Here is a 16,835-nt window from a genome sequence, read left to right on the forward strand (position 1 = left end):
GCATTGATATTAGGTATGTGTCTATCCCTCATATCTTTTAGGATTCATACCATTTGGTCTCATCTGCTTTGTGGTAAACTGCAGTTCCACTAGCATGTCTGGGACAGCATCCTGTCACACTCAAACGCACACACAACACACACACACACACACACACACACACACACACACACACACACACACACACACACACACACACACACACACACACACACACACACACACACACACACACACACACACACACACACACACACACACACTTGTTGCGCTAACTTTAACCATCACAACTAAATGCCTAACCATAAACTAATTATATCCCTAATCCCAAAACCAAGTCTTAACACTCAAACAGCCCTTTAAAGTTGTGGGGTAAAGCATTTTGGCCCCACAAAGCTGTCGGGACCACACAAGTATACTGGACTCCGGGTTTTGGACCCCACAAATATAGTTAAACAAGAACACACACACACACACACACGCGCATGCACACACACACACACACACACACACACACACACACACACACACACACACACACACACACACACACACACACACACACACACACACACACACACACAAAATGTGTGTTTTTTGGTGACTTGTGCTGCACCTGATCAGTAATTCCTCCATCCACTGTATTGTAGGTATTGTAGATTTACATAAAGCAACTGGTCTACTGATGCAAAAGCTGCTCCATCTAGTTTGCACTTTGTTTATGCTACTGCCAGTGCTTGCTGTCACAGTGTGTTAAACATGAAAGGAAAACACAAATGCATTCATCATAAAGTTAATCCTCTTGTTCTGTGAACAAGTCTCTCTTGAGAATCAAGACTCTTCTTGCAGATTTAAGTGATGGTGGAATGAGAGTTTACAGAGTCAGGAGAGGTCATACAGGAAATCCGCGGGGTCTGATGTTTGGCAACATGCTGGCATCATAGCAGGAGGAACACGAGAGAAGAGGTGGTGCAACACAGGAAGCAATGCAGTTTCCATCCTCCTATTTTAAGAGTTTGATCTAGGCTATGACTCAGAATCCTAGAGAATGGGGGTAAAGAGGTGGAGAGATTGAACAATTATCATCTATGTTCTCCTCAGATTTAAAAGACCCCACAGTATGCTATATAGCCAGACATCTCTGCTAAACATGAAACATGTCCATACTACTAATGCATCTGCAATATCCTGCTCGTTAATACGTAATCCGATCTCTTTTAACTTAGTTATCCAATCAACCTCTAGAGGAGAGACAGAAAAGGGGTGTGACTGGGGGGGTAGGGGGGGGGCAAATAAATGATCTTTAGTGAGAAATATATAAGTATAATAAATATAAATAAGTTAATTTGTTTGGTAAGTGGATCATCGAAAGGTTCCTGTTATTTTGTATTCTTTCAAAAGCACTAACATAGTCCAAGTCCATTTCCACTATGAAGATGAGAGATACTGTGTATTGTATTCATTTCCTCATCATCTAAGCACTGATCTCAATGTGGAAACTATGATTATCAAAATTCTAAGGAGACCTTTGGGAGAATCATCATATAAATCTTGATACTTGAAAAACAGATTGAGGGGAGGAGACAAGACCACTGACTCTAGATGGATGGGATTTGGCGCTTTTAAACTGACCTACCAAAAAAAAGGACTGATAAAAGGCTGTATAATTTATACCACAGAGACAGTGCTGTGTTTCTGTGTCTTTAAATGCATAAATACTCTCCTCTTACTTTCACTGAGGGCTGGGAACTGAGCCCAAGGAATGCAAACACAGTGTTGTCCTCTTTCGACTGGAAGAAGTCTTCATAGTCCTAAGGGGAAAGAGAAAAAAATGACAATGTTACATAAATCTACGTAAAGAATGATGGTTGTGAACATCCCTGGCAAATAGTCCCTCCACTTCTATTAATAAAATGCAATGGCCATGACATTGCAGAGTAATTTTGGATTACTTTGGCCAGTGAGAGTGACGGCAGGCAGAGCAGATAATCTGCACCGTCCATGAAAATGGATTACGGCAGGATTACAAAGTGCCGTGCAAGTGGAGGGCATAAACTGGCAAGCAGTAACTGGTCAAACGTATTCACCAGCATAGGTAGCTCAGCCTTGTACTGAATGATGAGAACTATTGGCATAACCATCTTGAGCATTAACAATCATCAATGTATATAAAAACTCAATCTTACACCTTTAAAATGAATTTGAATCCTGTGTTCCTGTGTAAAATTCCCTTTCTTTGCTCTTCCTGTAAAATGTGCACTATTTTGGATGAAACGCTCATTTGAACTTGGCAGGATCAAATTAAAAACTAATCAAATGTGATTGAGGGCGATTTTAATGTACACAATGCCATGGATTAGCATTGTTAAGCCTCTGTCCTGATTGACAGGTCGCCGTGTAGCCACGCCCTAAAGCATCCCCTGCTTTATCTTCTGTTTTAAAATAAATGGGAACATAATTAACAAAATGAACATCTTGCTGTATTAAAGAAGACAATGTTAACTGAGGTAATATATCAAGTGAAGTACGGTTATTTCCCCATAGACTTCTATGTAATTTGACTTCTTTTTGCAAACGGTGGAGTCACCCCCCTGCTGGAAATTAGATAGAATGCAAGTTGAAGGCACTCACCGCATTTGCTTCACTTTTCATGATTTTAATTTCTACATGATGAAATATCAAAACCTTCCCATCCACTTTATTTATTTAGAAACCAAAAAATAAGTTTGGACAACACTGTTTCCGTGTGTTCAGATCTACCTGAGGTACAGTTGCTGATTAGAAACATCAGAAACAAACACCCATCATACCCCACAATATCGATCCTCGTTGAAGATCTGTGGAGGCAGCGGGTTGCCTTTCTCCGGCAGCTTGTCTCTGGGGATGTTCCGGTACATCCAGAGCCTCTGCTCCTCCAGCATGGTGATGTCTACTTCCTGGAAGCTGATTCGATTGGCCTCCAGAAAACCCACCACTGCCTGTTGATGCTTTTTAACCTGGAAGAGGTCGAAAATTAGATACATCAAAGAATGGGTGGTGGGGGGAGGGGGAAGAGAATTGGTTCAGGAGAGGTGGTGAGATCAAGTTGATAAAGATGTCGATTAAAAAAAATAATTGAAAGAAAAAGGACAAGGACTTTGTTACATCAATAATGTGAGCTAACGCAAGCAAATGTACATGTTACCACTAAGGCATACTCTCATATTGCCTTCATGTATGTACATGCAGCTGGACACTGTACTGTATGTGTGCATGGCTTTCCCTTTGTCTCTGCATGTATATTGCTCTTGGCCAAGCAGTAGGGTTTTCAATACACTCCTGCAATGACAAACAGTAAGCTGACAACCAGAGCACACACTTGTGGAGTGTACTGTATGTATTCACTTCATAGGGACTCCATTGGTAACAGGACATTAAGAAGGGTTATCGATTAGTGGAGGAGATTAGGTTTAAAATCGGAGAGCTGAAATCCTTTTCCTGTACAGTATGCTATGGCCTCATAGTACATCAATACAGTTTACTAGATTTCATAAGGCTGACATTAACAATTATTATCTATTGATGAATATATCAATTACTATTCTTATTATTTTATAAAGTAACACATTAGCATATTTTTTGTTTAGACATAGTTCGACCACTTCTGCAGCTGTGTGCCCTTTGTGCACTTTCCAAGCACACAATGAAGTGTCCATTTAAGAGGAAAGTCCACCTGAAAACCATGCAATGAAGCCATTTGTGGTCTATGGGGATGGATACTACAGCTCCCTGTGGTATTGTCACAGTACTGTATGTGCTCTGGGATGTTCTGTGTTTGAAACTGCATGACAGTGTTTGTGAATGCTGAGAGGGAAAAAAATACAGAGATAATTTTAGAAGACAGAAAACTCCCACGGAAGGGAGAGTCGTAAACAAACATTAGACACAGAGGCCAAGTCCACGTCTTGGAGTTTTATTACTAGATGATGATCATAATTTGCTCAATTGGCTTAGATACAAAAAAGGTAAAACAGACTTATTTTACACTTGTTTTTATTTATCTTTTGCATTCACATCTAGCTTGTATTATTGATCCAGTCATTCTAAGTTTGCTTGGAGCCAGTGGTGGTCTACGTGATATGCAGGTATACGCAGTATACCCACTAAGAAAGCTCCAGGATTTCCATATACCCACTTAAAAATGCCCAATGACACGCAACAACATACTTTCCATTATATTTCTGATATATTTTGAATTGTCATCTGTGTTTTTCTAATGCAGTCTATCATGGTGATTCAAGTTCAGGCAATATAGTTATGCTTGAGCATTCATTAACATGACAAAAGGGCTGATTATTCGAAAAAAATAAATACACAAAGATTGAATATCTGCCCTGTGCTTGTGTACATGTCATGTGTGCCCATTGTTTTAGTGATGCTAAGGGCCACAATGGAGCTATTGTTTTACATTAAAGACAGTAAGGGATTGTTCTGTACAGTCTGTTATAGACACACACCCAAACAAGATAATCTGTTGTGTCTTCTTCCTACTGCAATTGTCTCTGTGGCCATGAAACAGCTTTATCTGGAAAAGCAAATGAAGTGCCAGGATACGGTGTTTAATGAGAAACAATGTCTGTTTGCTCTGGTCAAAAGTTAAACCTCCATATAGAATAACTGGTCTGATTCCATGCTGTATATCACATAGCTTTTCTCCAACATGGTACAAATGATACGACCTCTCTCCGAGATGAAAAGAAGTGAGTAGGCAGCGTGAGTCTAAATAATGAAAGAAGTTCCCCCCAGTGAGGGTGAGTGAGAGTGTGTGTCAGGAGATAGGTGAGTTCAGATTTTGGTGTGCACAAAAGCTTAAAGACACATACACAAATTGCACTCCTAAACAAACGCTCACATTTCAGTATATGAGTAATGCATGCTTTGTTTAAGAGCACTTTCTGAAATAGGGATTAACTAGAGCTAAGACTTATCCTTTAGTCACGGACAGAGAGCGACACAGGGAAAGAGAGGACTTGGGATAGGAAAACGTACATAAATCCCACCTATATCCTGAGCAAAAAAATTAAATAAATTGAAATAAAAAAAATAAAAAGTACGGGACAGTTTCTGTTGTCGCCAACATTACCACTACAAACTATTTTCAACTTGCATGGCCTTCTAATCAAGCGTATAGCGTATAAAATCATTGCTGAGATCAAATAATGTGAGGACACAGTGGTGACTTTTTAAATTAGTAAAAATACAGATTAGGCATTAGGCATTAGAAATTAGAACAGCAAGTATATGTAAAAATCTGATGAGACTGAACAGCAAGTATATGTAAAAATCTGATGAGACTATCCACAGAAGAGGTTGGATGTGGGGGTTAGGGTGGGGGGAATAACCTAATTTGCACTTCATTCATTCTGGGGTGTTGATTTTCCGCCCCACTAATCTGCTGTTGTTAAGCTGTGTGTTCATTTGATGGGTTCACTGTAATGTTTTGATTATTGCTCCCGCCTTGAGTCCGCTCAGATATTAGCTGCTTGCAGCACCTGTCTGGTTCCCCTGACTTCACTATCTTTCACAGTTTGTCTCCCTTCATATCTCACACTACTATCTCTCTCTCTTTTTTTACTCTTTCCATTTCACTTTAAATCAGCTGAGGGATTCTAGCAGTCTCACCTCTTTATTCAATCACTTGTAACTCAATTCAAAAGCATTCACAGTAAATTACATTCACATGAGCTCAACACTCACATAACTGACCCAAATGGTAGACCTATTTATGCGTGCATGACTGTGTTTTGTGTGTGTGTGTGTGTGTGTGTGTGTGTGTGTGTGTGTGTGTGTGTGTGTGTGTGTGTGGGGAGATAGAGTCTGTGTGTTTTGAATGTATGTGTCATAGGCCTAAAAATAACTCCTTTGTAAACGCTCAAAGATTGTGCTGCCCTCTTCTCAAGACAAATCATGATTAAATAAATATATTACTCATTTCCCCCATTACCTAAGCCTTGAAGCATTCACGCAGGAGTGTTGTTTGATGATTTTGTGCTGGTACTCTAATATCAGCAGGGCCTTCTCTATGACATGTGCCTGTTGTTTCCCAGCAGGCACTACAGGACTAGGGTAACAACTAACAATTATTTTCGTTTTTTCATTATTAATTAATCTGTCTAGTATTTTTTTTGGATTACCATTTATTTCTCAGTCTATAACATGTCAGAAAATAGTGGCATCGTCAAATGTCTTTTTCTTGTCTTGTCCAAAACCCAATCATATTCAGTATACAATATATAATTTTGTGTTGATCAACTCCCTAATTAATCATTTCTGCACTACACAAGATCCACAGTAAATGGCCTTCTAATTAAGTCTTATGTATTTCCAGTAGGCCCTTCTGAATAATTATGCTGCTGCTCAGTTGTAGGAGCCCTACCCTAGAATTACTCAGGGGTTCAAGTTGAAAGTAACATCTCACAACATATAAGAGTAGATTACCCCAAAAAAGGACAAGGTTCCAGAGGTACTACCTGCTGCTGATGCTGGCTTCAAAGTAAAGTGCCTATGTGTTAGTGGGAGGGTTGCACACCAAACACGGACTTTGTTCTACCAGGAAGGAGAAGTTTTACAAGATCATGTTATTTATTAAGCTTCTACACAACGAAGGCCCACTGTACATGAATTGAAAATGCATCTCACAAAAAAAAAAATGCAACAGATTGAATTAACAAATGCATTGCACAGAACACAAAATAAATCTGCCTCTCCAAATAAATCTGTGCGTCTTCGTCAGTGAATGAACTGCATCATGCTGATTAATTTTACTGCTTGTGAACTGTCTGAAGTCGCACTTACAGTCCAGTTTAAAAAATGGCAATTAACACTATTCGGCGAGCATAAAGATGTAGGCTAGCCTGCATTTGTAATGTGCCCGCATGTCTTATATACAACTGTCAAAAAGCTTGAAAATACATTTGTCAACACTCACCGCGACAGAGCCGGTTGAGGAGGCGATGTAAACCTTGATGACCATTTTAATCCCAAATGAATGTCAGACAGTTGACAAACAAACTGTTTGGTGGCAGCAAGTCCCGTTGGTTTTCAATATCACAAATTCAGACTTTAAACTACCGGCTGTGTTTAGAAGAGAGAAGACGCGCGTCTCCAGTAGCCTATTTAAACTGAACCATGATAATAAAACAGCGTGCGTTTGGTTTCTGCAGACTGTGGCGCTCAACAATTCTTACAGCACAGATGCAACAGACGTCATATCAAACATTGGATTTCCGGTCACAGTTTTCAAAATAAAAAAGTCAATCTTTAAGTGTTTTTTCTTTTCTTTACTTTTCTTTTTTTGGAGAACTAAAATTATAGTGCGTAATACTGTAGGCTACAATTCATCCATAATATTATTCATTGGTAAAGTATAGACAAAATAAGGTATAAATAAATGTAGGTTAAAGTCTGTATGTGTTTTAAATTAATTCCTCGGATTTAGTATTTCCTCATGTTTTTACCAAGCACAATTAGATATTCAATTCAATATTGTTTATTTTGAAAGGAAAAAAATATGTATTTTTCTTGACTCTGGCTATATCAGGCAACTTGACTGGTTTGATTTGATTTGATTTGATTTATTTAATTGTATCAAGAATGCCTTACACATGAAAAGACATCAAATACAATCGAGTCACACACAATAAAGTCCAGGACTTATTTCCATTGTGGTCCTCAACACATAACATCAGGACAAGGCAAGACACTTACAGAGTGTGTGATAATCAATGACATGACATAAAAACATTTTTCTTAAATAAATAAAAATAAAAACGGTAACTGGCCCCCTGCTCTATTCAGCTACCCTCTCTACTAACCAGGTCTTGATTCTCTTTTTGAAAGAGTTCATGCTGAAAATGACTTTAATTTGCCGGTCTAATTTCTTCCACTGAACTGCCCCTATATAAGCAAAGGTTCCTTTCCCTAACACTGACTTAAATGTATAAGGACACAGGTCTGATATGCTGCCACGAGTGTAAATATTGTGTGTGTACAAAACAATTGGGACACTATCTGACAATATTTTATGGATCATGGTCATGGATCATGGTCAGCCTTGACATAATAACACGAGACTCAACAGGGAGCCAATTGAGCTCAACAAATTGTGAACTATATATGAGGCCCAAGTTCAGACTGGTAACCTCCGTCAGTTTCAGGTACAGTAGGCTACTAGGGGTTGATAACAGGATTATGGTCTAGTTCTCAGGATTCTGGCAGCAAGGTTGTTTTCTGTCCAGTTTGTGACAATGGTATGCTACAGATGGCCAGATAGCAGTATGGCTCATGACATAAATCTCAAACACCAAGCAAATGGTCTTGAAGGGACAGACATTCTGCACACATTCTAAAAACTTTAGCACAATTGAAATATGCATTGCACAATTATGTACCATATTATATTAGATGGTCAGATGACATATTAATATATTTTAATATGTCCCTTCGATTTCCTACATACTATTTTTCTTTAACTGAGCCTCCCAGCATAAGCTTTCCCCACGTTTGTACCATAGCCTTATAATATTAGTCTATGGTTTGTACATCTTGAAAAAGCACAGTTAAAACTATGCACTACAGCGCCACTCTGGCGTTAAAGTGGTACTGCAGGGAATGCTGCGGTTGCCATGGTGCGGCGTCAGCGGTAGGAATGGAGCAAACCTCAAGCAAGGCGTGGACCAAATAAATAGCTGTCAGGATTATACTCCGGTTTGCTGTTTAACTGTGGATAATTACAGGACGACGCACTTAAAAAAAGATAGCCATGACAGTTTCCAAATAGGGCGGACGTCTAACGTTATGCCTTCTTATATGTAACGGTAGCTAGCTAAGTTAGCTTAAGTTCATAGTATCTTGCTAGCTAGATAGCTAGCTAGCTAATAGTTGAAGCTATGTAGCGTTAGCTAACATTAGTCGATCGAGTCCAAACAACAAGCCGTGAATTGCTACAAAGTTAAAGGTAAACCAGTCGGCAAGATTTAAAAGAGTAAACGCGGAAAACTGACAGGTTGGTGCCAGCAGACGCCGAGCGGTAACGTTAAAACACACTCCACCTGTTGATGGTAGTCTTTTTTTTTGTTGTTGTTGTTGCTATAGCTAAGCTAATAAGCTATTATTATCAGTCAGTCCTCCATCACCGTTAGCTTTCTACAACCCCTTTGGGGCTAACGTTTGCCAATGCAAATGCGCTGAATGTTGTTTGGAACCTCATCTAACAAAGCTACTTCTCTCTTATTGACGTCTATTTTATCATGTTGCATTTGAGTATAGATCCCACTAACCTACTAGCCACATTGTAGCTTTTACCTGACCGTTAGTCTCACAACAATACACCTGTCAACAGCAGACGGCCTACTGTAATCCAATCTGTGCGTGTCACACAGATGGCAGGCCAGAGGAAGCTTGTAGTAGCGCTATATTAAGCCCTTGATAACACGCATCTGTTTGAATAATTGTTTTCACTAGCTGGAGAGCTTGTGACCCGACTGCATATATTCTCTCAGCTATAATAGAGTTATCAGAAGCCTCCGGAGACAGTCAGACATAAGCACGATGAACCCGAAGATGTGAATGATGATGTCAACAGAGATGATGGGGATATAATGGAACCAATCTAATGAGATATGTTACAATAAGCTGACCTTAATACTCCTATACACCCAGCCATATTTGATAATAATGGTAATTCATATAATTAAATCACTTTTTGTGTTCAAAATATTTGACCAAATTTAGTGCAGTGGTTCTCAAACTTTTTTATGCCAAAGACCCCTAAATTGACACAAATTAGAATACGGACCCCCATTTGGTAGGCTTTTTGCTTTTAGATGTTTATTACAGAAAGTGTAGGAAACCGAATACCAAAATATTAATGCATTCTGTCATTGTGTTACTTATGGATGGAATTATTGTAAAAAAAAAAAAAAAAAAAAAGAATTCCCCTTTTGCTGGGGACCTCCTGGAACCTCCTTAAGAACCCCTGAAAACCACTGTATTAAGGTTTGGGCTGCTTTTTCCATAGATACCTGTCAAGTGATTCTATTATTGTCAGGACTGATGAAAGGGCCAGATGACTGCATGACCTTTACATGCCATTAGCACAAATGTCAAAGCGTGTACTCGCTATTAGTCTTGAATTCTATATTTATTCTTCAACTATTCAAGGTTGTTTGATCTCAGCAACAAGAAAATCTGGTGTTGCTAGACTATTTTTAACACATGGGCCTTTGTTCACATAGAAAATGAGTCGGGCAAATGTGTAGAAATGTTTAATATAGTATTTGCTCAATGTAGAAAAACTAAAAATACCTACCCATTAGGCTGGTATCATAAAAGACCAACATTATAATAGATACAAACAGTTACTTACAAAATAAAAAGATATGTGTACAAAATATATTTTATATGCAACACTACAATCAGCAGAATAAAAACATCAGGTAACAACACCTGAATGCTTTTTTCCCCCTCCTCTTTTTCTGTACTATTTGAACTTGAATGTGTGTTCCTATCCATATCCTATTGCAGTCAGAAATAATAATCTGGCTGTTTAATAAGTCACCAGGGCAGATGGAAGCAGGCTAGTATTTTGGATGTAGCAGCAGTAGTGTTGACTAGTGATATCATACATCATTCAGCCTCATGGAAAATTCCACCTCATGTGTGTTGTTGCTTAGTGACCAAGACACACAATACAGAAAACCTAAGACAAACCAGTTGGCCGAGCTTCTTATTACTGTTTTGAATGAATTTAAAGAAATTTCATCTGGGTTGCACATTACAAATGTTGAGGTCCGTTTACCAGGGGACTATTAATGTAAGTTTGTTAAATCCGCTAAGATACATCCATTCCAAGTAAGGCTTTGTTATTGTTAAATTGTTATTATAATTGTAACCCTAATATAATTCAAAGTCTGAGATGTTTCTTTCCCACTTTTTGTGTTTAAATTCAGCACAGCATTTCTTCTTAAAGTGACAACATGGAATCTGAAAACATATCTGATCCGTATCAAGACAATCGGGATGTTATTCAAAGTCGTCAGTCACTCCAGAGTACAAAGGAAGATTCCCGAGCATCATCTTTCCAAAAACACAAAAAGAACTACCAGGACAAGATCCAGGATGAGGGGGAAAAAGACAGCTGTGTTGAGAGTAGATCCAAAACCCGAACCTGCCGTTCAGATCCAGACCGGGACCAGATATCAGATGAAGAGGGACAGAGAAGTAGTCGGTCGTTGTACTCAGAGGACTATGAGAATGAGTCTCCTTCAGACCGCTCGATCTCCCCATACTCCCGGTCCCGGACTCCATCCCCTACTCCTCAAAGAGGGGTGCGGACAAAGAGGATTTATAACAGCCCCCTCTACAAGACAGGTATGTAAAGCAAGAAAATTATCAAGTATGGACGATGAATGAATGAAACGGAACCCTCGCTGGTTACATTTAATTTACTGTCCAGATGATGGCAGTGTAAGGCAGATTTTAACAAAAGTTCTCCTTTTAGACATGTAGATTTTTATGAGCTGTTTTTCACCCCGAACTTGATACAAATAAATACAATTTCCATTTGAATATTGTAAAAGTTCTTAACACACTAATTATGTTAATAAAGTTTGATTTTGATCAGTCTGTAGCCCTAACCTTACTTTCTATTCACCACTACTAGTGCACATGTCCATGTGTTGTAAAAGTCTTTATTGTCATTGCCTTTAAATTATTTCTACATCATGTGTGTTTCTCTTCCTGGCAGTTGGTGTGGGGCGCCGGGGTGTGTCTCGCCCACAGCGTCCAGGTGGCCAGCCTCTGATCCAGCAGCATCGCAGGGGAATGCTTTCACAAAGCAAGGAGTCCACACCGCCTAAAGACCTGGACCTGGTCACCAAGAGGATGCTTTCAGCCCGCCTGCTGAAGATCAATGAGTTGCGTAACTCCCTTGCTGAGCTGCAACAACGCACTGATGAGCTGCAGAAGGAAAATCGAGTTCTCAGACAGGTAGGCCTACCCCTCTAGTTAAGTTTGGGTTAACTATATAGAGAGACTGTTTTAATTAAACAATATCAGATTTTGGTGTCCAGTACTGATATTTTATAGTAAAAAACAGAAGAAAGAAAACATAAACACACACATCTTAGCAGGAAAATCAATCACATAATCTTTCACCTTTTTTAAATCAGTTTTCTCATCATCTTCAACACCTGTGGCGTTCTAAAATTGAATTTCTTCTTTTCCACGCTGCAGCTTCAGGTGCGTCAAGAAAAAGCCCTGCATCGCTACGATGACACAGAAAGCGAGATTTCCCAGTTACTGTCACGCCACAACAATGAGACCCACGTGCTGCGTGAGCGGCTCAGGCGTACTCAGGAGCGGGAGCGGGCAACCGAGCGGCGGATGAAGGACAGCGAGGAGCAGCTACAGAGGAGTCAGGGGACAATCGCACGGCTGAAGAAGCTGGTCGACCAGCGAGAGTTAGGAACCAGAGACGAGCTAAGCCGCAAGCTAGAGGAAGAGAAGACCCGGGCACAAGAGGCGGAACGCAAGATTAAGGTACATTTATTTTAGATTTCATTTATTTAGCTCTTTATCAACAATGCTGAGCTTTGCAGATACTGTAGAATGTAGTGCTGCTATTACTTACCCTTATCTGTACGGACAGATTTGAGAGCCTCTGAATTGTATCTCATTCAATGGAAATTGCCTAAATGGGTCAGGTTTTCAGTTTTACAATATCTATAAATAAATTGGGTATTTTCACATTATTGGCTGTTGGGTCAGTGACTGACAGTGACTGTTCAGATTTGATAAAAGTTGCCCTATAATAAACTATTTCTTTACATGATCTTTGTCTTCTTGAAATGAGGCTTACAGATTTGGATCCTTGGGATGAAATAATTTGTGTTTGGTTTACAAGGTTATACTACTTTTACTAGTTACATAAACAATCACTTGCAGACAACACACGCTCATTTGCTCCAAATCTGTGTGGTTCTCTGACAAGCATACAAACAGAATGTCATCATCAGACTTGAGTTCCTTTTTGTAATGCGGCAGCTGGAAAAGTGTATTTGTTGTCTGTGTGTTTGAAGGAGCTGGAGCGTAGCATGGAGCTGAGCAACAGCAGTTACCAGAGGCAGCTGGCTGCAGAGAGGAAGAAGACAATCAGTGCCCAGGAAGAGATCAGGACTCTGCAGGAGGAGCTGGAACGACTGACCATTAAACTCAAGGTCCAAATACAGTAAAAATATACTTACAAATACCAGCTGAAACCAGCTGTGTCTTTCTTCATTATTGGGTATAAAAAGCAGCATTGCATGAAATCTTTCATTTTGTTGATATGTTTTGTTATCAGGAGAAAGAGAGAGAACTAGATGCTAAGAACATCTATGCCAACCGCGTGATGAAACCCGCACTTAGGAAAGATGTTGACAGTGGCACAAAGCGGAAAGGTAATGCCTAATATTAGTTTAGGTAGATAGAAGCTCATTCGTCATCACAAAACCTTAAGCAGTGCTCATGGCAAACCTGGAAGAGTAAAAGGGAAATCAAAATGGTGTGTCATAGCTTGTCATAGTTCATGCATATTGAAATAGTTTTGAAAAGTTGTTGAGCATGGATGCTAATAAATATTAATCATGAAACTATACTACTATACCATACTATCTGTATCAAGGTAAGGTTTGGAATACGTATAGCAAAATTAACTAATACATATACTGTGTATGTATGTGTGTGTATATGTATATATATCTCTACATACACACACACACACACACATATATATATATATATTTATATATATATTTATATATATATATATATATATATATATATATATATATATATATATATTTTATTTTTGTTTCATACATAGTCCCCAGCAGGAGCAGCACCAAGGCAGTGCAGACTAAAGACAGGACATCCAGTGTGGATTTCCCCACACCTCCCCCTGCTATTACTGATGCCAATGAGTACATTGAACATGCACCTGACGAATACCTATCACTCAAGGTAAAGTCACTCCACTTCACCCCCCATGTCCACACTTCTTCAGTCAGTCATTTCATCTATCACACACCTCTTATGCCTCTTAATCTCAATCACTTTACATCAGCAGGAGCTCGACGGAGTGGACAGACAGGCAGAGACAGAAGACAGACATCAAAAGTGGGAACAGCAGAAGACGAGAGACAGAGAAAAAGACAGAGACAAGGAGGAGGAGTTGGTGAAGGAGAAAGATAAAGAGCTGGAGAGAGAGGAGAAGCGGCAACTCAAATTGGAGCTTAATGTGCTGGAGGAGAAGGCAAAGAGACTAAGAGATGGTAAAATAAGCATACGCATCCCTATTGCATTGAGAAAATTAGTAAAGAGTACAAAAACGGTAAGGGATTTGTCTTATGTCCACAGGCTGGGAGAAAACAAAAGAGGAAGAAGATAGAAAGAGGACAAGCTCCCTGTCAAACCAGGAGGAAGAGAACAACCGGAAGCGTGGCCATGTCCAGGAAGAGGTGCAGAGGTGGAACCAGGAGGTTCTGGCCAATCAGCAGGCAGCAGCGGAAGCACGCCGCAAAAAAGAACAGCTGCTGGCTAAGATGCGTGAAATAGACGGTCAAGACAACAGAACCCAGGACACCATGTTTGCTGAGTCTAGTCCTAAAGCTACCAGTAACTATTCTTCTCCTCAGCAGAGGAACCTTAACTCTTCCATTTTTAACCACACCGAATCAGAGGATTCGGCCAGTTTGCGCGCTGGTGCTGGAAGCGGGGAAGGCGGAAAGAGAAGATCAGGCATGGAGGGTGGAGCTGCTACAACAGGAGTAGGGAGGAGAGCACCGCGGCCCCAAATCTCCAGTGACGACTTGGCATTTGGAAGCTACGCGCCTTCTTTCGGGCGTTCAGCTTCTCGAGGTTCCTCAGGCTTCCCACCACCTCCGCCCAAAGAGGACAGGGACTCTGCATTAGAAGCAATAGGTGTTTTTAGAGGGGTGGAGATGGAGAAAGAAAAGGAGATGGAAAGAGGGTCGGGGAAGGAGAGGAAGTCTAGCCTCATGCAGCAGCTATTTGGTGCCCTGGCAACACCTGCTTGTGACAGTGTGAGCACCTCCAATAAAATGGAGGTCCTTAACAGTCCTCCAACTACCAATGGAGTGCGTTCAAGAAGGGAAGGACTGCTCAGCTTCAACTCAGGGTCTTCCACCCCTCCAGCATCCTCCCTGAACACCCTGCACGTGGCAGAGAGCAGGCCTGCCATCCGTGCCATCACCTCATTTGATGATGACATAGAGGAGCTTGTCTTATAGAAGGCCATCAATGATAACCGTGAGGTGATCTCCAAAATAAGAGATGGAGGGATGAACACGGTCTGTATATCTAAGTCCGAACACTATTGATTTCCCAATACACATTTTAAAATGATCAACAGAACCGAACTTAGAAGCGAAAAAAGGTTTCTACAAAGAATCTAAAATACTATATGACAATATAAATGATAAATCATTTAACTTGTGTGACTGTTTTTAAGGTTTCATATAGAAAATCTTTAATTTAAAGTGATCTTCGAACATTTAGATACACGTGTGTAGACACATGGATGGCTGAAACTTAATATAGGATTTTTTTACCCTTTGATCTGTTTTAATGCTAGTTGCACTCGTAAGTGTTGTGCAGTGTAGACAGTGGCTTTTACTTGTTACATTTGAAGAGACTTCTCAGGTTGCCTTCCAGTTTTTCTGATAGAATATAACTGGTAGTTTATCCGACCAATGCCACAACAATAGCAACACCACAACACACAGAATCCCTGCCCCGAGAATGTTTGTCCAATCAACAAATGCAGGTCAAAAATGAAACTGACTTTTGCTGCAAATCACGTCTCTTTGCATTTCACATTTTAGCGCTTTGAATATTTTGAAGTAATAATAGTTTGGGGTTGCTGTTGTTGGATAGTTTGGGATCCTACAATTCTTTGTGCTTCTTTATATGGACAAATGTTAGTATTTGGGCACAGACATTTTGGAGTTGTTTTAGAGGCCATGCCATAATAATCTACCACTAAGGAATATGACAATCATAGTATGTTTAAACTGCACCCTGGTCGTCTGTGAATGTATTTTTTTTTTTTTTTACAACTTTATGAAAATGGTTTTCTGCAGGTTATGACCACCAATATCATATTAATACTGATTAAATGTCCCATTACAAAGAAATAATTTACCCTTTAGAAAAATGGTAAAGTCCTATTATCAAAGTATGCTATAAAGTGAAAACAACCTCATTGCAAGCTAGTGTAGTTTTGTGTTACATTAAATCAGTCTATGAAATGTTGTGTTTTAACAAAGAAAAGTTGTTCCTATTTGATTCACTTGACTTGAATATATTGTAAAACAGTAAATATCAATATTGCCTGGTATTGTTCTGTTCTGGGTCCTTGTCCCCGTCACTGATATGCTTCTTGTGATGACAGCACCACACTCCTGCAGACAATCAGCACTAAAACCTTCTTATATACTGTCTATGACTAAAACCAGTGACAAAAATGCTCTACTTTTATCTATTTATTTATGTTGAGTTCTTATAGACTTACATTACAACTCCAAATGTGGCACAAGGCTATTACCACATTGTGACAATAAGCTGTACAATTGATACCTGTATATTTTTTCACATTGTTTGTAACAGATTAAAACTGTGGTGATCGGTCTGTATTTATTTGTCTTTTTTTCTTTTTCTCCACTTTTTGTACTTATGGTCCAATTGTATTGTTATAAAAAGTGTATTTGTCGTATTTTGTTGAATGGAAATACATG

General features: G+C 39.6%; 2 protein-coding genes across 12 annotated transcripts; one reads left to right on the forward strand and one right to left on the reverse strand.

Annotated features, from left to right (window-relative positions):
- Nucleotides 1–523: 523 nt before the first annotated feature.
- On the reverse strand, nt 524–7,264 carry sh3bgrl2 (SH3 domain binding glutamate-rich protein like 2). Its single transcript, XM_039782789.1, has 4 exons — nt 6,968–7,264; nt 2,811–2,996; nt 1,731–1,811; nt 524–1,041 (listed from the first exon to the last, which is right to left on the reverse strand). Exons 1-4 carry the CDS (start codon nt 7,010–7,012, stop codon nt 1,027–1,029), a joined length of 327 nt encoding a protein of 108 aa, XP_039638723.1. The 5' UTR covers nt 7,013–7,264; the 3' UTR covers nt 524–1,026.
- Nucleotides 7,265–8,637: 1,373 nt separating this feature from the next.
- Nucleotides 8,638–16,733, forward strand: lca5 (lebercilin LCA5). 11 transcript variants are annotated; one of them, XM_039782777.1, is made up of 10 exons: nt 8,638–9,098; nt 9,540–9,717; nt 10,989–11,409; nt 11,786–12,027; nt 12,274–12,579; nt 13,119–13,256; nt 13,382–13,478; nt 13,904–14,040; nt 14,144–14,351; nt 14,437–16,733. In XM_039782777.1, exons 3-10 carry the CDS (start codon nt 11,016–11,018, stop codon nt 15,327–15,329), a joined length of 2,415 nt encoding a protein of 804 aa, XP_039638711.1. In that variant the 5' UTR covers nt 8,638–9,098; nt 9,540–9,717; nt 10,989–11,015; the 3' UTR covers nt 15,330–16,733. The 11 variants fall into 11 exon arrangements, with proteins under 11 accessions (XP_039638711.1, XP_039638712.1, XP_039638716.1 ...); XM_039782778.1 differs by having other exon boundaries at nt 8,638–9,043; XM_039782782.1 differs by having other exon boundaries at nt 8,638–8,995.
- Nucleotides 16,734–16,835: the final 102 nt, after the last annotated feature.

This window comes from Perca fluviatilis, chromosome 18 (genome assembly GCF_010015445.1).
Source record: "Perca fluviatilis chromosome 18, GENO_Pfluv_1.0, whole genome shotgun sequence".
Taxonomy (NCBI): domain Eukaryota; kingdom Metazoa; phylum Chordata; class Actinopteri; order Perciformes; family Percidae; genus Perca; species Perca fluviatilis.